The 19620-nt window shown below is 49.2% G+C and overlaps 11 protein-coding genes across 11 annotated transcripts; 8 read left to right on the top strand and 3 right to left on the bottom strand.

Annotated features, from left to right (window-relative positions):
• Positions 1-171: 171 nt before the first annotated feature.
• On the bottom strand, positions 172-1740 carry HO173_003567 (uncharacterized protein; the record flags this gene model as incomplete). The annotated part of the gene is made up of 3 exons (XM_037305492.1): positions 172-1463; positions 1522-1615; positions 1666-1740. 3 exons carry the CDS (start codon positions 1738-1740, stop codon positions 172-174), a joined length of 1461 nt encoding a protein of 486 aa, XP_037167594.1.
• A 261-nt stretch (positions 1741-2001) lies between these two features.
• Positions 2002-3246, top strand: HO173_003566 (uncharacterized protein; the record flags this gene model as incomplete). Its single annotated transcript, XM_037305491.1, has 1 exon — positions 2002-3246. One exon carries the CDS (start codon positions 2002-2004, stop codon positions 3244-3246), a length of 1245 nt encoding a protein of 414 aa, XP_037167593.1.
• A 434-nt stretch (positions 3247-3680) lies between these two features.
• On the top strand, positions 3681-4843 carry HO173_003565 (uncharacterized protein; the record flags this gene model as incomplete). Its single annotated transcript, XM_037305490.1, has 3 exons — positions 3681-3939; positions 4024-4512; positions 4578-4843. The coding sequence occupies 3 exons, from the start codon at positions 3681-3683 to the stop codon at positions 4841-4843; spliced, it is 1014 nt and encodes a 337-aa protein (XP_037167592.1).
• Positions 4844-5304: 461 nt separating this feature from the next.
• On the bottom strand, positions 5305-5676 carry HO173_003564 (uncharacterized protein; the record flags this gene model as incomplete). Its single annotated transcript, XM_037305489.1, has 1 exon — positions 5305-5676. The coding sequence occupies one exon, from the start codon at positions 5674-5676 to the stop codon at positions 5305-5307; it is 372 nt and encodes a 123-aa protein (XP_037167591.1).
• Positions 5677-6604: 928 nt separating this feature from the next.
• Positions 6605-8384, top strand: HO173_003563 (uncharacterized protein; the record flags this gene model as incomplete). Its single annotated transcript, XM_037305488.1, has 3 exons — positions 6605-6743; positions 6806-6901; positions 7057-8384. The coding sequence occupies 3 exons, from the start codon at positions 6605-6607 to the stop codon at positions 8382-8384; spliced, it is 1563 nt and encodes a 520-aa protein (XP_037167590.1).
• A 268-nt stretch (positions 8385-8652) lies between these two features.
• Positions 8653-9161, bottom strand: HO173_003562 (uncharacterized protein; the record flags this gene model as incomplete). The annotated part of the gene is made up of 3 exons (XM_037305487.1): positions 8653-8980; positions 9050-9090; positions 9138-9161. The coding sequence occupies 3 exons, from the start codon at positions 9159-9161 to the stop codon at positions 8653-8655; spliced, it is 393 nt and encodes a 130-aa protein (XP_037167589.1).
• A 175-nt stretch (positions 9162-9336) lies between these two features.
• HO173_003561 (uncharacterized protein) lies at positions 9337-10004 on the top strand (the record flags this gene model as incomplete). Its single annotated transcript, XM_037305486.1, has 2 exons — positions 9337-9360; positions 9549-10004. 2 exons carry the CDS (start codon positions 9337-9339, stop codon positions 10002-10004), a joined length of 480 nt encoding a protein of 159 aa, XP_037167588.1.
• A 312-nt stretch (positions 10005-10316) lies between these two features.
• HO173_003560 (uncharacterized protein) lies at positions 10317-11099 on the top strand (the record flags this gene model as incomplete). Its single annotated transcript, XM_037305485.1, has 1 exon — positions 10317-11099. The coding sequence occupies one exon, from the start codon at positions 10317-10319 to the stop codon at positions 11097-11099; it is 783 nt and encodes a 260-aa protein (XP_037167587.1).
• Positions 11100-11553: 454 nt separating this feature from the next.
• HO173_003559 (uncharacterized protein) lies at positions 11554-12468 on the top strand (the record flags this gene model as incomplete). The annotated part of the gene is made up of 1 exon (XM_037305484.1): positions 11554-12468. The coding sequence occupies one exon, from the start codon at positions 11554-11556 to the stop codon at positions 12466-12468; it is 915 nt and encodes a 304-aa protein (XP_037167586.1).
• A 1261-nt stretch (positions 12469-13729) lies between these two features.
• On the top strand, positions 13730-15211 carry HO173_003558 (uncharacterized protein; the record flags this gene model as incomplete). Its single annotated transcript, XM_037305483.1, has 3 exons — positions 13730-13927; positions 13976-14602; positions 14735-15211. The coding sequence occupies 3 exons, from the start codon at positions 13730-13732 to the stop codon at positions 15209-15211; spliced, it is 1302 nt and encodes a 433-aa protein (XP_037167585.1).
• An 810-nt stretch (positions 15212-16021) lies between these two features.
• HO173_003557 (uncharacterized protein) lies at positions 16022-19593 on the top strand (the record flags this gene model as incomplete). Its single annotated transcript, XM_037305482.1, has 7 exons — positions 16022-17635; positions 17735-18245; positions 18296-18454; positions 18504-18550; positions 18598-19010; positions 19065-19421; positions 19479-19593. 7 exons carry the CDS (start codon positions 16022-16024, stop codon positions 19591-19593), a joined length of 3216 nt encoding a protein of 1071 aa, XP_037167584.1.
• Positions 19594-19620: the final 27 nt, after the last annotated feature.

The following is a 19620-nucleotide window of genomic DNA, read 5'->3' as shown; positions in this document are numbered from 1 at the left end:
AACACTAGTGCAGCTTCGAGTGATGTTTTTATACATCAAATATATAGGATGAGAGCACTATGTCCGCCTTCCATCTATGCTCCAGGCACCGAAATGCCCCTGCCAGTGCAAACTTATCAGAATCGCGCCGTTTCCCATTTCCATTCTCGTGAGCCGCTCGATATACCAGCCTCACAACTCTATAGCAAACCTTTCTCTCACGCCTTCGCCGTAGTAGAAGAACAACAATGGTGCCGGACTCAGCGCTAAGCTCAAGAAGGCAAAGATACTGATCCCCCAGCCATACCCCAAGGACTCGAAGAGCTTAGAGGCTCCAAGCGGCAGTATACCACCCACAATGCTTCTGAATACTGCACCTGCAGCAATAGCAGACGCGGCATACTGTTGAAACGAATCAATGTAGTAGTTCTGGCATGTATTCAAAATGGTAATTTGGCCCAGCCCAAAAAAGACGGTCGAGATGAGGGGGACCACGAAATGCACTTTGTATTGGACCGTCCATGCGAATACGAACAGAGACGTCGGAATGAACACGGCGCCAATGTTCGCCAGCGGCAGTCGATACTCTGGTTTCGCTTCTACGTTGTTTTTGCGGGCCAGGTAGTTGTAGATGGTATCAATCTTCGGGACGATGAACCAGACGGCGGTCAGAAAGCCAAGACCAGGACCCAGGTACATGAGCCCTACGGTAGTTGTGTCGAAGCCATAGAGCTCGCCGTAAATGGCTTGGAAGTTCGTATACAGAGAGTATGTCGTGCCGAAAAGGATAGCCTGATACACTGCCATAGTAAATACAACCGGCTGCATAAACAAGATGCGCAGCGGCCGTGCCATTGAGTTTGCCAGTTTGGACCGGAGGGGTCGGTCGTCTTGGCCGGCCATGCGGTATGACTTGCTTCCACTCTCGGACGAGTCTTCATAGGTCTTTTTGCGAGCTTCCAGAATGACAGGAGCGTAACTTTCCTTAAGGAAAAAGAACCCGACTACGGTGTTGAAGCTGCATACAATAGTCAGGATCCAGAAGATCCAACGCCAGCCGAGGTACTGGACTATGATACCGCCGAAGAGAGGGCCAAGGGTTGGGCCAAGCAGAGGACCGAGTAAGTACCAGCCGAAGACTCCAGCTCTCTGGCTTGGATGGAACATATCGCTGATGGTGCCTCCCCCGTTCGCAATGCCCACGCTCCCAAAGAAACCGCTGATCGTCCTCACCCCAATCAATGCTTCCACATTCGGACTCAACGCAGTCGGGATCTGAAGTAAGGCAAAGATCGAGAAGCAGACCAGGTACAGCTTCCGCCTCCCAAACGTCTCCGAGAGTGGAGCTAGGATGAGAGGGCCAATGCCGAGAAAGACAACAAAGCCGGTGGTAGCTCCCACAACGGTGTCATCACTCGTGTTGAGATCAACCGCGATCTCCGATATCCCTGGTGTGAACATACTGGAGGCTAGAGGTGATAGGACTTGATTTCGTTGATAAGCATGACGCTGCTGGCGATGCTACAGATGACAGCTACTTACTGGCCATGAAAGCTATGATGGCTACGTTGACGAATTTACGCCGACGAGGCCAATTCCTTGGGTTTTCGTCGTCCTCTTTGGAGAAGTCGATGATCTGGGCTTGATTAGATACAGAGTTGTGAGAGATTGTTGCTAGGAGCGTACCTCCGGTTCATTCTGTTGGTCTTCGGCGTGGCCATTTTGAAGCAGCGACGACCGTTCATCTGATCCGTTCGTCATCTCACTTATATAGAAGAGCACTCTGCGTTTTTCAGATGATTTTGTTTAAAGATTGGTGGCACGAAGATCTCTTGATGTTGCCGACCGATAAGCGCCAGGATGATTGGGGTAGGAATTAGCGTGACACTAAAAGTTAGGGTTCACTTATCGAGTTTTGCCACTTGCTTTGACTCATCTCCGTTTTGTGAAGCGCCGCAGACAGAATACCTAGTGTACTTGTATACCTACACCATCATGGGCTATGTGACTTCAAGATAGTATATGGAAGGGACACCATGTGTCAAGCTGAGGATCAACTTACAACCTAGCCACTCACTGGTATTCGATCTATCAGGCACGAATCCTTTCGATCTGTTACTCGAAGTGGACAGGTTTCGAGGGGACGGCGGTGGTTGGCGATCTATAACACTACTGTTGAACGGATCACTGCTGGATGTTCCTCATGCTTTGACCAATGGATTATTGGAATTGATCGACCTGGATGCAGACTGCAAATTTGTCTTCAAATCTAAGGATGAAGGCATTGCTAGGCCTACTCTGTCAACGCAGCCCAGTGATTCTTTCGATATTGTCTACCTAGATGAGGATAGCCTTGTCACCTTAAGGCCCGAAGATGACAATCTTACTACATCCGCGCCGTCAGCGCAGCCAAAGAATCGGGTTTTGACCTTGCTGACCAGGGAATCTGGCGGAAGAAGGAAAGCGCAGAAGATTATTCCACTGCGTATCTCGGAAACCATCAAACACTTGCTCAAGCCAGGCTGCAGGTATCGCCTTCAGACCACCAGCATCGATTTAGGCGTGACATGGTGGCGATATGGCTCTCAGGGAGAGCTGGCTATCAAAGATGTGCCCATGGAACTACTTCCTCCATCGGAGCCAGCAACCATGGTGGCGACTCAAGTCTGCCACCGGGATTTCTCCGTCGTGGAATCACTACCCGTACCGCCATCCGTGTACATCTCCCTTGCCCTCTCTCCTCCTGTCGTCTACAGGTCAGGCGACCCAACACCCACCTTGGAAATCTCAATCACGAACACAGCAGATCAGCCAGTGACAATGATCTCTTTTGGATCCCAACCCCACATATCACCTACTCACACTCAGTCAAACAACCATGCACGTGTCATCAGCACCGGTGCCAAGATCTCGCTTGAGAACTTTTCCATTACTCACATGACCTGTGGAAAGGAGATGGTACAGGAAAGCTATACATGTGTTTTGCAGGTTGGCTGGCAGCGCCGGCAATTTACGACACTGGAGCCAGGTGTCCCGCTAGTGCAAGAGATTGACTTCTTGAAGAATGCGATTGCAATTCGAGCGGGAATGGACGCTGGCGAGTATAAACTAAGGCTACGGGCGAGGGACGTATGGTGGCACTGGGGCACGAAGGAGGAGATCCTTGAAGGCAAGCCAGGAACAAAGAGGTTGCCTGGTGGTCCAAAGCCGCCGTTGATTCTGGCATCCGATGATGAAGTGATTTTTCGGTTAAAGGAGCACACGTGAATTACGGGTATGAATTCAATCACCCGCCAATGCTTTGCTAAATACCCAATTACAATGGTGAACCTACCGTATACAGGGTCGCACCTTCTTCTAAAAGGGTGGATTCTGCGTTTTTGTATGCAATCAATCTCTATCCATGAAAGCTTAATTTGCGACACTCCATCGTCTACTTTCCCTAAGGTTCACTGGTTTCTGGACTTTCAACCAGATTGTGCTACCAGTCTCCGTCAACGAGAGTATGTGGTTTGTATTATTTTTGTGGTCTTTCTCGCAAAATCACATTTCATCATGACATTGTTCCCCATTTTCGACCAGAACATTTGATCAATTGCCATCAATGAAAGTTCAGCGTGCCACTAATTCTTGGTTTCTTCCCCCAAGATAGACTCATTGGCATCAGTCTCTCCAGTCATTTCCCATTCCTTGGCCCCGCAATGGCGGTCCTCTCCCTGCTTATTGGTCTAGAGACTGAGGTCCTACTCTGTGCAATTGACATGCAAGACCAGTGCAAAGGTTCTCTTGAAGAGTTTGCCAAGGGTCTGGTCGGACATTACAACACCAAAGTCAGGGAAAGACCCGGCCAACCCGAGATGCGTATGGCATTTGATACGTGGCATGCGAGCGAAGACCCTACAAACTCCCGATACTGGTCTGTGGCGGAGGAGATTTCTATTGACCCGGATGAAGATCATTGTAAGCGTTTGAGCTGCTCATCTATGCGACCATGTGAGCAGTCATGGCTTCTTCCCCCTGCCGTGCTAATCTATATTGGTCAAGGGGGTCTCGAGTTAGCATCACCTATCATACGCTACGAAGCTGGAAGCTCATGGCGCCAGAAGCTGCATTTGCATTTCCAAATAATCGAGAGCTACGCTGAGATCATGAGTGACGTCACATGCGGTACCCACGTCCACGTATCCCCAGGATACAGCAACTGGACTCTGGAACAAGTCAAGAATGTCTCAAGAAGCATCCTCTATTTCGAAGAAGCGTTCGAAGTCTTGCTGCCTCCAGGACGCCGTGGAAATCGCGAGTGCAGGAGCAATCGGATTGATAATCCAAAGCTCAAGCACCTGCCCGATTTGGAATCTTGTTTTCAAAGGATCCAAGAGTGCACTGCGATCGAGTCTCTGATACATCTGATGAATGCTAAAGAAGAGGACCCCTCCAATGTCTCTGAGGATTCGAATGGGGAGAAAGCCATGACGGAGCGTCGCTACGGGTTCAACTTCGAAAATCTCATGGAGGGCAAGATTGGGACTATTGGTATGCACCCTATTTGCGGGAAAATCCCCACTGAATGTACACAGAGTGCTCACCACCTGAGACAGAGTTCCGACGTCCTCCTTGCGTTACCAACTATCAGGACTGTGTTATGTGGGCAGAATTCGGGGCTTCTTTCATGCAAGCAGCCATGCAGTACGGTACCAGCCCGGATCATTTGCGGACGTATGGGCCAGATGTGGCTGGTCTGGCCGCGTTTATCGGTCAAGCTGCCATACCAGGCATGAATGATCGAGCGATTTTGGAAAAGATGTTTGCCAGAGGGTCCGGTTGCTTGCCAGTTGGGGCGCTGAAATACCATCATTATTATTGAATATGACAGATTAGCGGCCAGATACAAGGGACTGCTACCCTTTCAATGACTACGTCTTAGGTCCGCAGGGTACTGGATGGAGCAAGGATTGGTGGAGTGGAGGCATTTTGGGCATTGAAAAAGCTCGCCAGGGTGACGGGTCTTGTACCTATTCGTCTTGGTCTAGTGGTCCATACAAATAATATGTGCGGACATTCATAAGGCAAATTGGAAATCCACAATATGCCCTTGGTTGATTTCTGGTCACTGCAGTTAGCAAAGATTGGCCGCAGACTCATGTCAAGTAACTATGTGATAGCAGCAGAAGCCCCGTCAAGCCAACGCTGACCTAGCAGACTCTCCCTCATTCTCCCATATCTTCTCATGGATCCAAAGAAAGTCGTTTCAATCACCAGTTGGAGAGAGTTTGACTTTCGAATGCGTCACCCCGATGTTTAATGTTGATCTTGGGGGAAGCCCGATCACCACCCTTCAGTGACAACATTGTTGATGAAGTCGCCAATCTCTGTCAGCCCATGCTTGAAAGCTGGTTGAGCCCAAAGTGTCTCCCACTTGTTGCTACCGTACTCCACAGCTCGGCCTCGGAGCCCGCGGTCGGTTTCCGGGGTGGTGGCATAGATGAAGGGGATAGCAGCGGTGAATTCTTCAATCGGCTGGAGGTGTCCCGAGAGGGGCTGCAGGAATCCTGTGGGAGGCTCATCAAGATGTGCCGTGAACCTTGTCTCCAGCTTCTTGTTTCGACCGGCGAAGGTCGAACTTATCCCCGAGAGCGTACATCTTGACGATGGTGTCAAGCCATTCAAGCCATTGTCCCTCGCTCTTGCCGGAAACATTCAAAACGTGACTATTTCAGGTAAATTTCGAGTATATTATTTAGGCCTTCCTATCCTTTCTATCCTTCTTACTTCTATCACTCGCCGTATACCTCTTATACGCCCGGTCTATACTCTCCTTAACACCTTCTACATCCCTCTATCCTTTCTATCTACCTTCTACACGCCTACATCCTTTTAACACGCCACAATAAGAAAGAGAAAGCCCACCGTCACTCCCATCGTCACTCCCTCTAACAAAAAATTAAAACAATAAATTTCAATGTTCAACCCAAAAACCTCGTAACCCTAAGATCAAATGGTTGTAATAAGATATAGATCTTATTATCAATTGATTCTATGCACGAGACGAGGAGGGTAAGCCATACAACTATGTAATTAAACTTAGGGCTAGGGCTAATAAGCGAATTTCTAAAAATTCCATAGAAATCAGGCCTATGAATTATTCCACAGTAAGAAACCTGAAAATTCCACACTTTGAATATTCCCACGGAGTTACTCTGAAAACCCCTATTGATATTTGATCTATGAGAAGCGGGTCCTCCTCATTGGAATCAATGCGCATGCTTTTTGCTTCCTAAATGACTATCATTTGGTGAATGCTCGGTAGAGGAAAGCACTGAGTACTATGAAATTGCCAATGCCCCGTTTTCAATTTGGTCTTTCCGTAACATAGAATTCTTGTTCTCCTCGACAGATGAAACAGATGTCTTGTGAGTATTCTGCGCCATGCTTGCTGTTTTCGGTGACGTTGTCTTGTTCGGATGGGGAAGGTGAAAAATGTAATCCGAGGGAACAAAGCGGTGTTGAAAGTTGAAGTGATGTTTTTAACAACACTTCATACTCTTAGTAAGGCCGTCCGCATCTCGAAGTAAGCTAACACGACAATGTAACAAGTTCTGTCAGTCTCGCTTTCAACTCTTCACGCATGAAAATGGCGACCACTATCAATGTTGTCAAGCCAGAGCCTACCAATGACGGCCAGGACCCTCCCAAGATCCTCAACTTCGAGACGGTCGCTTCCTACAATTGGCTGGATGAACCAACGCCAACCATCCTTGTGCCAGGTCAGTTGTGGACAATTGTTTGACACAATCATTTATCTAAAGACTGACACTCGTTACGGCAGGCACTCCGCCAATCTGGGTTCCACCTCAGATAAGCCCAGCGCTGAAACCAGACATCGGAGGCCGTTATATTGATCAGAATGCCGACCGCACTCCTGGTACGTACATTTCGGAGCTGATTCTTCCTATTTGGTAATGAAGTTGAGTCGCAAGACATGTTTCGGGAGCAAAAAGAACTTTCTACTCCCCAGACCTATCTTGCAGCTCCATTTTCTACCTCGAATAAACAATGCTGACTCCAAAATCTGCGTAGGATCGCCATTGCAAGCCTTGATCCATGCTGTTCAAACCTGTCAGCCAGACTTTGACTTTACGAACGTCGACATCGTCACCGATAGAAAGCCTGTACGCTGTCTCCTAGGCTTTGTGAATGCCGAGCCTGTCGCGTTCAAGTTTGGTATCACTGTCGTTGGCAACACTGCATTGTTCACCCGCATGGAGGAGAGAACTCGGGACCAACCTTCCAGGCGCTACAATGGATATCGAGACGCTTTCGAACAACAGTATACTAGGATTTCCGCTTCCGCAGCTCGCAGCACCTCCCATCATCGTGTGGTGAAATATGACTTCGCAGACCAGACAATCCTCGTTCGTTATGCGGTTGATGCGTATCTGGGAGATCTCGCAAAAGCGCTCATGCACGCCGATGGCATTGAAAACGCCGATCCGGGGCCTCTGGTTAAACAACGTGAGAACATGAACATCGAGGGAAACCCTCCATCTAAGACCCTATCAAGCAACACACCAGTAACAGTCATTGATGGCGGTCGTCACATTCCTCATGCGGCCACTTTAGAACTTACGACGAGAACAAAGCACAGTCAAGCCCCTGACAGCATCGAGCAGAAGCTGCCAGACTTTTGGATCTCGCAAACTCTGAACTACCATTTGTGCCTCCATCGTGAAACAAAGGAGAAAGCAAGCCACTCGACCATTTTCCATCGCATAAGACTCATCCCCATGGGCGATTTGTTATTAGACTGGGAAAAGACTAATGCAGAGAAGCTGCGCGCTTTGGGGCATGTTTTGAGACAAGTCATAGAGGCAGCTAAAGAGCTCGGAGGATCTTGCATTGTGAGCTCCGATAAAAGCGAAGGGGCATCACTCAAGGTATCCAGAGCTGAAGAGGATGAAGTACCGGCGCTGCCTAAGGATATGCGATCTCTATTTCTACCAATCAAGAATGAGGCAGTGGATGTGCCGATGAAGCAAGAGGAGGTTGCCGGCCAAGATGGGACACGGAAGCGAAAATCTGGTACTGAGCATGCTCCCGAATTGACAGGCTCGCCTCCTGCAAGAAGAACGGCATTGAATTCAATTTCCCGCACTCCTGGAGAAGTCACTGTACCTATTGAAGACGGAGGGGTTACCAAAACAGCAAGCACGAGAGCCTACGATGGAACACGCAAACGAAAGCTCGACGCAGAGGACGCTCCAGAGCTGACAGACTGGCCCCCTGCTAGAAGGAGAGCACTGATATCAGTATTGAGCACTTCAGAAGAGGTCGTTACAACCATCAAAGAAGAGGAGCCGAGTGTGAAGATAAAGAACGAGCCCGTGGACACCGAAATGGCATTGTAGGAGAGGCTGCTTCTAAGCACGCGTATGTCAAGCTAGAGCTGTCCGATAGTGAGGCGTCGTCGAAGAGTCGGAGACTTGTATAGTGTCTTTTCTGTGGAGTTACGGAGATTACTCTTCAAGCAAGACGAACAGGATAGCATGGCCGATAGCACTCAATGAGATCAGACCCAATCTCTCTTATGCAAATATACAACCCACAGACTCCATGAATGCATCCGCTCTTTCATCCTCTTTCCCCTCCCTCACCCACTCAGCCACTCAAAGCAGATCACCTATTCTCCATATAATTCCCTAAATCCCTCTCCCTCCTCTTCCGCTGCCACTCCACCACCCCTTTCGCATTAACAATATCCTTCAGTCTCCCACCCATCTTCACAATTCCGCACCTGACCATCCGCGGATCTACCGACACTGTTTTCTTGACCAGCTCTTGTACGGAAGGCGAGGCGTCAAAGCGTAGTATGAAGTGGTGGCCAGAGTCGTGCCGCGCTTGGTTTTTCCTGATGGGTTTGATGAGGAGGAACGGTCCCCAATTGGTCAGACCGCGGACTACGCCGCCGTGGGCGAGGATGAGAGCACCGGCTGTGCGTGCAATGCTGGAAAAGAAGTAGGGTCAGTGGGAAAGGAGAGGCAGCTGGGTAAAGGGCTGGGTTTGGGGAAGGTACTCTTTGACTTCGTTGGTGGTGTGCGGTCTGCCCACGCGGACCTGATCCGATCAGCATTGCTATCTTGGAAAGTAGAGGGAACACGTACAATGGCTATCATCTCATATAACATGGCGCTGTCTTCTTATCCTCATCGCTCATGAGCTTCAACTGAGCTTGAAGAGGGTCAATTCTTTAAATCTCTCTGAACGCTTTCGCCTCGTAAGGCTGAACTAGCGTCTTCGATCAGCTATTTGCGACTTGCCGCAAAGCTCGTTCCCTCCTCTCAACACTACTATACCGCAATTATGGCAGCGGTCTCGAGGTTTAGAGTACCGTTGGCTTCTTCTCAAAGACTATGCTCCATATCAACATGTCATCGCTCAAGATTGGCTCCTCAATTGCAGGGACGACTTTCTAGAACAGGCCCAGGCCGAAGGGCTTTCACAACGTCCATAGCTTGCAAGTTGAGCCCCTCGAACCCTGATAGAATGATCGCTACTGATCCAGGTATACATAGTACAAGAAAAGAAATACACAGAAGAGCACGAATGGATTGAGCTCAGCGAAGACGGCAAGACAGGTACCCCCACCCTGCCCCTCTCCGATAAGCTGTTCATCCTCTACACATTCAGCCTCTTCTAATACAACCAATGTCTTAGGCACCATCGGCGTCTCAGTCTACGCCGCCAAAAACCTTGGTGATGTTGTCTTTGTGGAACTCCCCGCCCTCGACCTTGAGATCAAAGCCGGCGACTCCATGGGGGCTGTTGAATCGGTCAAGTCGGCATCGGATATCTTGTCGCCTGTGTCGGGAAAGATCATAGAAGCGAACGATGTACTGCAAGAGAAGCCAGGCACTATAAATAAAAGTCCGGAAGGAGAGGGGTGGATTGCGAGGATACAAGTGAAGGATGGAGGGGAGGTGGAGAAGTTGATGAGTATGGATGAGTATGCGAAATTCACTGCGGAGTAGAGGGAAGACAAAAGGTTCATTCAACATGCACGCATTCTATTGTCACTTATTTTATGATTCAAATGACAATGTCAATCCCCATTGAGGTGTCATTTGCCATTTTTTACCCATTGAGGGTCCAACCGCAGCTTCTTATCCATTGAGGTTTTATTCGCGGTTTTTCATTCCAATAAATTCCTTGTCACGAGATAATGCATTATTTTCCGACTTTTTGCACCCTTATATAACCACCCTCAACGAGAGATAAAAGACCATTACTTTTGACCACGACAACAAGCCCGAGAACAGGTCATCGACCAAGACGGAGACAGAATGTCGCACACAGACCGAGAGAACAGTCATAGTTGCGCTGGCAAAGGGACATTCTCTTTTCTCCAATTACCCGCCGAAGTCCGTGACATGATCTACCATCACTGTCTTACCTCTGAAACGATCGTACCCCGATACAGCGCTTGGACCAAAAGATGGACACCGATCGATCTTCTCTACGTCAATCGAACAATCTACAACGAAGCCTTCTTTCATCTCTACACCAAGGGAGAGTTCGTCTTAGTGATCAGACCTGAAAGTCTCTTCGCCCTAGCTTCATGTTGGGCGACGAACGACATCAGTGCGAGCGTCGGTCTTGAACTGTTCTTCAAGAGCGAAAAGATCCTGGATCTCATCAGGCACATCGGTCTGAAAATCCACTGGCCGTCCGTCCAGTATTCTACGCTCATGGACCGCAAACTTAGTAGGCGTGCACCGACAACAGAAAATATGCTCAAACGAACAATACGCACAACGGGAGCCATGCTTTCGGAACTTCCCGCGCTACGTACCATCGACGTATCGTGGTATCACATGACCGTGTGCCCGTGGGAGTTGGCAAAAGTCGCACCCCCGGACTACAAGATTCCGGTTTGGTTGCGGGGACTCAAACAGGTTCGGCGGGAGAATGAGAAGGTGCTCATCAGGATGCCGTCGACGGGTCCGGTATCGACGGAAGAGCTTGCGCAGGGGCAGGGAGATAGGGACGAGTTGGCGAATCTTTTGAAGGAGGTCAGGGAGGATCTTCAGGAGCTGAAGGGGTGTCTGCAGGAACGGCTCCACTGAAGAACGCGCTGTGGTTGACGTAGAGGCGCGGGCTCTCCGTCTACGTGGTTGGTGGAGTTGCTCCTGGGCGGTTTGAGCTTGCAGGCGAGGTCTACGTTGGAGAAAGCGTTTCGAAATCTGTTGGTGAGGCGGAGTCGTGGGCTTGGACGCTCTGTAAGGTGATATTTCCGGTTCCTTACGAAGAGTGCCTCAGGTTTAGAGAGCCTTTTGGCCTTTGAAGCAGCATGAGAATCGGACTCCTTTGCAGCTTTAGACTAGCGTCCAAAAATAATCCATTTTTTACAGCCGTTTGTGATTTTTTCAGAAATAATGGATTATTCACTTTGCCGCTAAATTCATTTCTGTGCCGATTTCACTTTCGCTTTTTTGTCAATTGTCTTCTCTCCTGGTTTCGCTCGTCATCAAGCAGAAGTCTATAGTTGTCTTATCGAAGAGTTCAGGCTGTGAAGAAGTCATGGTCTCCACAGAATCCCACGAGACGCGATCTACCAATTGCGGATTCCTTCATGAGTTGATTTACATCGCGGTCTTGGCTATCGTTGTTTTCGGGTTGTGGAAGGGAGTGCGAGTACCGGCCGCCATCCAAGCGCTCACTCGTCTCCATGTATACATTATGCATCTCCTTGAAAGGCCATCTTTCCGGTTCCTTGACCTCCCACCCGAGATACGCAAACTCGTCTACCATCACCATTTCACTTTGTACCGGACATCGTGGTACCATAGGAAACTCCGAGAGACGCCAATGCTTCCAGATGCCATCCTCAACGTCAACAGGCAGGTCTATGAAGAGGCCTTCCACGCGCTGTACTCCGAAGTCGTTGTTGTCATCAGAACTACCGGTACGGCGAACGTACACGGCGATAGGAGACCTTTTGCTGGTGTCACGCGCGCAACTCCGCACGTCGTCAAACATGTGCCCACCATACACTTGGAGATCCAATGGCCTGCTTCCGGCCGGCATGGCCGGTCGGGAAAAGACGAGGGACGTGGCCGCTCCATCACGGCGCTGAAGACAAATATCAAAACGGTGTGTGCCTCGTTGGCGAAACTGCCGAATTTGCGGACCATTGAGATCACGTTCCTCGCGGAGGATTCATCGGGTTCTTTGAGGCCGCGTGCCCCGGCGAAGTTCCGCATCCCGGTCCTGTTGAGGCCGCTGAAACTGGTGCGGCGTGCGAACCCGGACATTGTGGTACAGATGCCGGATCATTGCCCGATCTCGACCGCGGAGTTGGCGGAGCAGCAGCGGGAGTGTCCTTGGGAGTCTGATTACTGGGCGGAATTGAATGAAGATTGTAAAGAATTTCGGGGAGTGTCGATGGCTGTGGGGGGCGAACTGGGTAGGACGGATGGAGGGTTGGATTGGTGATGCAATGCTCGTGAACATACACTCGGGTACTGACAACAGATGCGAAAGTACTTATTTGGTCATCAAGCCTCAATGAAGGAAGGTTTTTTGTTCAAATCGAGAAAACTTTGTACTATGCATAACGCGATCCCCTGATAATTGGCTTGTATCTTGGCACTTACGCTTCCCAATGTACTTCTCAACCCCACACACACCAGATGGCGGGCTCTTAGACTTTGAAAACTTCCTCTGTACACGTCGCTCAGTGTTGATACTTTTGCTCGTAAAAAAGATCCCCCCCCGACTCGCTTGCCAGGGAGTATAGAATCGGCCAGGACACTCAATTGGCGAAAACCAGGACTTTGATGTTCTGTTGACCCTGAGATCAAGTAGCGAGGACACAGTCCCAAATGCTCAAGATTGTCAGATCTTCGACTTCCATAATCGCTACATTCCTTACATCGTTGGTAAGCATTGTAACTTAATCGCCCATGTCCACAGTATAGTTCGCTGATGAGAATCGACCATATTCCCAGCGGATCAATACGCATTGGTGACTTGTTGATAGCGATAGTTTTTGACCGCAGCCAAGCAAATCTTAGGATAAGTAAGATGGTTATCGTAGGATTCTTCGTAGAACTTGGGCCGAAACATTTTCTTGGTGATGGTTCCTTTTCCTCCTTTTTTCCGGGCCTCTATCAAATGAAGATCCGGATTGTATCTAGGCACCGTTAGCATACTGAGCTGAACAGGTGCAGAGATTTCCTCAGATCATACATTCTTATATGCTCCGCAGAGTTGCAATAGGCGGAAATGCCTAGCTCGTGTGTAGGAATCGAGGAAAGCAAGCTACCATCATGCCTGCATAAGGTACGATTGAAGCGAGGAGCCAGCACCACCAGCACTCGAAACGCTCCCTGCTGGCGTCCTAGCCAGCTAGTGCACGGCTCCCACTTGCCGACAAAACATTATCTATGATGCCATTCATTCCCATAGATTCGTCGATGTCGCATTGGTGTTCGACATAACATAGGTAATTTTTATTACCATGGCAAGGTTCGCGGTCATTGCTCTGGCTTTTCTCGGCATTCCTCGCACCAGCATAAGCTGCTTCTCCTTCTTCGCAGCTCAATTCCGCACCGATATCGGCTGCTTATCCTCGTTCGCAAAGCAACTCTCGTCATGTGTAAAGACAAGCACAATCATGGGCACGTAGAGTAATCATGTCACTAATCCGAACTGTAGTGTTCTCAATTAGAGGTGACATTTCCACACATTATGGATGTCGACAAAGGTTGATGCCATTCTGGATACTTACTACAATCTCCCTGCCGCGCTGTCACCAACTTGCTTCTTTCAACCCACAAACACAATGCAAACATCCCAAATCATCGCTTTCTTTTCCCAAGCACAATGCAAATTTGCGGTCAAAGCCGGCGGACACATGCTTTGCGTCGGGTCGAACGCAATCCACGATGGAGTAACGATAGATCTGTGATAATTGAACCGGACTACACTCAATGTAAAGACCCAGACGGCCTCCGTTGAAGCAGGTGCGAAGTGGGGAGAAGTGTACACGACGCTGGAAGCCCAGGGGTACTTTGTCCCAGGGGCTGAGGCCTCGGATGTGGGTGTCGCAGGTCTAACACTCGGTAGTGGAATTCCCCACTTCGCTGCTCGTTATGGCTTTGTGTGCGACAATGTCAAGAGTTTTGAGATTGTACTCGGCAACGGCACTGTCACCAATGCCAATGCTACACATAGGCCTGATCTGTTCAACGCCCTCAAAGGCGGATCTGGAGATCTCGGCCTCGTCACCTGCTTTGACTTTGTCGCTTTCCCTGGTGGTGATCTGTGGGGTGGCAGGGTAACTTACAACTACGCTGATCTCCAGAAGTCATTCCGGCCAATGGTTGACTGGGTCGATCAAGCCGCCTTCGACCTATATGAATCAGTCATCACATTCTGGGGTCACAACGCAACCAGCAACCAAACGCTAGCCTCCAACCTATATGAGTATACCAGCAACGCAACCGGAAAACGCTACTATGATTCCTTCGATAATACGGCTGAACCGAATGTCTTTTCCGCGCCCTTTGCCAACGTCACCTTTAATAACATCGGTAAAACTCTTCCAGATGGAGCTTCTCTCGGTGTCGCATAGTTATACAATCTCACGAGCCGGCTCAACCTTCCCAGTGGCCTCCGCAACATCTACGCCGGCGTAGTTTTCGAAGCCACGACGCCTGTTTTGACTCACGTCAACGAAGTCATTCGAGACGTTTAGGAACCCATCTATAAGGACCCGCCTTACACTTTCCTGCTGGCGGAATATCAGCCCATCCCCTACATCGCTACCCAACACAGTATCAACAATGGTGGTAACGTTCTCGGTCTCGATAGAGTCAAGGGCAACGTCATCGTCCTCATGCTCGTCGCCCTTGGGAATGACCCTATCCAAGACACGAGGGTGCGTGAGCTGATGGACGCGACTATGGGCAACGTTACCAATTACGCACAGAGCGTTGGGGCGTACAGACCTTGGCAATATGTGAGTTATGCATACGAAGACGAGGATTCGATAGGGAGTTATTGCGATGACAATGTCAAGTCCCTGAAGATTATCAGTCTCAAGTATGATCCCAGACAGACATTCCAGACGCTCGTTCCCAGCGGATGGAAGTTGGGAGATGCGGGGAAGCGAAAGAAACCGTTCAGTTTCGATCAATCCGAAAGGATCAATCCGTCAAGCACTGAGGCTTGAACGCTGCATTGGAGCTGGAACTAACCGGATGTTGATGCAGCGAGGAGACCAGCATGTTCATATCATGACACAAGCCATGTGTAGAGATGACCAGACTATTCATTACCATGGCGCAATACATATATATAATATATGTAGGGTGAGAGACAGAGAGAGAAGCACAATCTATAATTACATAAATCGGCCACCACGCTCCGTCCTCGATGCAACCCTGACCGATATCATACCATCGAAATAAATACACTTTCAATGAACGTTCATAGACGTAGCAGATGCGCTCTGTGGACAAGAGATAGGTACTCTCGCATGGAGTGACATGTTTGAGCACCAGCCGAAGATATTTTTTTGACGGCTAAATAGCTTTTGACATACATGTCTGAGTGTTTGTCATTACCCACAGCACTTCTAAAATGCCACGTAGAGTAGGTTGCCCAATTCTACTAGAACACGCTAGAAGCTTGGCGGCCGTACTCGTACTTCATTCCCCTCCCGCCGCATAAAATTGTGCAGCTGAACTGGCGGATCTACTAGGCCACGCAATTATACAACAATAATCGGCTCACGCCGGCAGTGTTGTCGGGCTATGATCACGAATTCCGCACGCGTATATCATTGATTGATTCCTTCTCTTGTCCGTAAAACCGCAGTACTGCCCTGCTTGTTGTCGGATTGAGGCTCAGATGTGAAAGTGTGCATATTTTCGCGATCCATCGCGAGATAACGACAACAGTCCCGTGGACAAAACAGAATTCCCTCTGAAAGCTCATTAAAGAAGCTCAAACGCCTACATGCAAACATAGGCTCTCGACTATGGCAGAGGCAAGCGATCAGAACGACATGCCTCCCCAGACACAAAGCCGGAATAGCCCCTCAGAGGACAGCACCACTGACATTGACAAGGAAACTCCTGCCAAAAAGCCATCGCTGATCAAGAGAATGTGGGATGGATCTGGTCTCAATCCGGGAATGCTGATGATGATGATCAAAGGTGCCTTACCTCCAACAATTTCACTCGCCGTCTATCAGAGTACGGATTTTGCCCAAGTCTACTCAACCCTTGGCTATCTCGTGGCTATCATGTCTGTCCTCAGCTTCGCCATTTTACCGAGAAGCAAGTACATTCAGACAATGCTGTTCAACATCATTGGTTTATGTATAGGCGCTGCGGTCGCGCTGCTTGAAATTTACTGTAGCGTCCAAGCACGAGCTCACACAAGCCCATCCGTCAAAGCGACTGGCAACGGTCCCAGCCCTGGAACCGCGGTGTCTAACTACAATTCCTCGGCTTCCGCCGTGAGTGCGATTTGGCTGTTCTTCAACATTTACCTCGTCAATACTCTGCGTGCGTCAAGGCCGCAGCTGCAATTTCCTGTCATTATATACTCGATCTTTGCAAACGTAGCGTCCGTCTACGCGCCAACTTTTCCAACCATGGTCGCTGGTATCGCTTTTGCCAAGCGCCTGTTGGAAGCCTTCCTCACTGGGTTTGCTATTGCTACAGGGGTGTCACTGTTTATATTCCCCGTATCGGTACGGATGACATTCTTCAAACAATCGGCTGGGTTCATTGCAGCTGTTCAGGGCACACTGAAAGCTCAGATGTCCTATCTGCAGACCTTGGAGAAGAAGGATATGTTCCGTATCCCTACGGAATCCGACGAGGATGAGAAGTATAAGAAATCGAATAGCCACAAGAAGGGCGATACGGCCAAGCCAAACGGAAGTGCAGAAGCTCAACGATTGAAAGCAACGAACGAGGCTCTTGGGGAGCTCTACGGAAAGATGCATACCGATGTTACTTTTGCAAAGCGAGAGATGGCTTGGGGAAAACTCGATGCTTCTGATATCGACGAGCTGCTAAAGCTCTTCCAAGGAATCATCCTTCCGATGATTGGTATGAGTAGCGCTGCCGATATCTTCCAACGTATTGCGGAAAAAAGTGGCTGGACACAACGAGAGACCGCTTCATCCCCAGAAAATGAAAAACGCAAAAACCAATGGAACGAAATCATGCGGACGCTGCATGATCCATTCCAAACAGTGACAGAGACCATGCATGATGGCCTCCAGCACGCTCTCTATACGCTGGAGCTGGCCAAGCCTCCAAAGAACAAGAATCAGAAAGCCAGCAAGCGAAGCAGTGGTGATGATGCAGCATCGAAGGATGTAGAAGCCGACGCTGGTGTTATGAAGCCTGGAGATCCTGAGTATGCCATCTACCTAGCCAAAAAGATCGATGGGTTCTATGAGCAACGAAAGACGGCGCTCGCAGTTTGGTGCCAGCAGAGAGGGATCCGGATGGATGCCAATCCCTTTGAGAATCCCTCGCAGACGGCTTTAGATATCAGCACTGAGATACCGAGCCGGACAGATGATCCAGGAGAGCATGCGAAGAATCAGCGGCAATTATATCTTGTTTTATATGTAAGTCAGTATCCGTTGGTGCCTCTGCCTGCACTTTTTTCTTTTTGTGTTTTTCACAAATGCGTACCAACATTAACGGTTAGACTGATGAATGTACAGATGGAGTTTTTGCTTTGGTCGACTGGTCGAGCAGTTTTAGCGCTTGTTCAATTCGCTGATAAGAAAGTTGAGGATGGGACCATGAAAAAGAAACGGCTCATCTCTCCAGGCCTGAATCGACTTAAAAAGTGGGTGACAAGTTCGTTGAAAGTCGAGGATGCCGGGATGGAGCACACACCTGACTCTACCGAGGCTGGTGGTGGTAGCATATACACAGGAGACTCCTTCCGGGCTGCCAAAGATCCTGAGCACCTTCCACCTTCGAATGCTTGGCAACGGTCGACCAATGTTTTGAGGCAATTCTCTCGACTCTTGGGTAGTCCAGAGTCGGCTTTTGGATTCCGAGTTGCGTGCGCGACATTAAGTATCGGAATAGTTGCTTACCTTAAGGAAACACAAATGTTCTTCAATGAACAAAGACTTGTCTGGGCGATGATCATGGTGGCAATTGGAATGACCACTACAGCAGGATCCGGCGTCTTCGGTTTTTTCGGCCGCACTGTGGGAACAAGTAAGCTAGCTTCGACATGCTGGTTTGAAGTCAAGCTTACCAGCTATCAGCAATTGCTATGTGTACCAGTCTTGTGATCTGGTATATCGTGGATGGTCATCCTGCTGGAGTGATTGTTTTTGTGTTTGTCTTCGTCTTCTTTGAGTTTTACTTCCTCATGAAATACCCCCGCTTTACGGTCGTGGCTATTATCTCTGTCGTCACGCAAGGTGAGTTCGCCCCACCAAATCCTACTGCACATAGCTCACATTCGCCAAGTCTTGATCGTTGGATACGAATTGGAAGTGAAGAAGCTTGGTAGGAAAGTGAGTGTTTTCCTAGTCCAGACTTGGATGGGTCCTCATAGTTTCAGGCGGCCACAAGCAGTGGACAACCATACTATCCGATCTACCTACTTGCGCCTTACAGACTAGCTTGCGTGGCTGGAGGTATGCTTGTAGCCTTCATTTGGACGTTTTTTCCGTATCCACTCACAGCTCGATCTCAATTGCGGCAAGACCTTGGGGTGTCATTGTATTTGCTCGCGAACTTCTACTCAATTGTGCACACGACTATCGATCTACGTGTCAAGGGAACTGAAGGCGACATGGAGTCAAAAATGAGCCCTGGCCGAAAGCTGCAGAAGGCTCGTGGCAAGGTGTATGTCAAGGAGCTTGCATTACTTGCTGGCCTGCGTCAACATTCAGCGTTCACGGCTTGGGAGCCCACTTTTGGTGGGAAATTTCCGAGACAGCAGTATGATACGATCATTCAAGAAGTGCACAAGTAAGGTTTTGCAGTCCTGATTTATGAGAATACCCAATTAACTGGAACTTACAGCATCCTCAACTACCTAGCACTCATATCTTACTCCTCCCACCACTTCTCTCAAGATCCTGCAGCCTCACCAGACAAAGCATCCTGGCTTCAGGACTTTACCCGTCTCGTTGGGACATTGAATGCTACATCGCAAGACGTCACCTCCCTTCTCGCCCTTCTTTCCTCATCTGTGACCAACGGCAATCCACTTCCACCATACCTCAAGGCTCCACCAACTTACAAGCTGAGTCAAAGACTCGAAGAGTTGGATGCAGATATTCTGAGCATCAGCCATATTGCTGAGCCAGGATACAGTGCGTTTGCGGTGATGCAGATCGCGAGTAGTCTCGTCAGTGATAATTTGGGGAAGCTGATTGAGTAAGTCTGCTTCCTGATGTTGATCGACTGTTGCAGTTGCTGATATGGTGATCATAGCAATGTCAAAGCCTTGGTTGGTGAAGTTGACTTTTCGTTCCATGTCATCTCTACAGCAGACCCTTCTGAGGAAACTCTTTCGGGTAAAGAGGGCGAGAAAGGCAAGAAGGACTGAATGTTGCACTAATAGATGCGGAATTCT

The sequence above is a fragment of the Letharia columbiana genome (assembly GCF_014066305.1).
Source record: "Letharia columbiana isolate WasteWater2 chromosome Unknown Sc0000009_s0, whole genome shotgun sequence".
NCBI lineage: Eukaryota > Fungi > Ascomycota > Lecanoromycetes > Lecanorales > Parmeliaceae > Letharia > Letharia columbiana.
The sequence above is the reverse complement of the archived record's forward strand: the minus strand, read 5'-3'. Positions and strand labels throughout refer to the sequence as shown.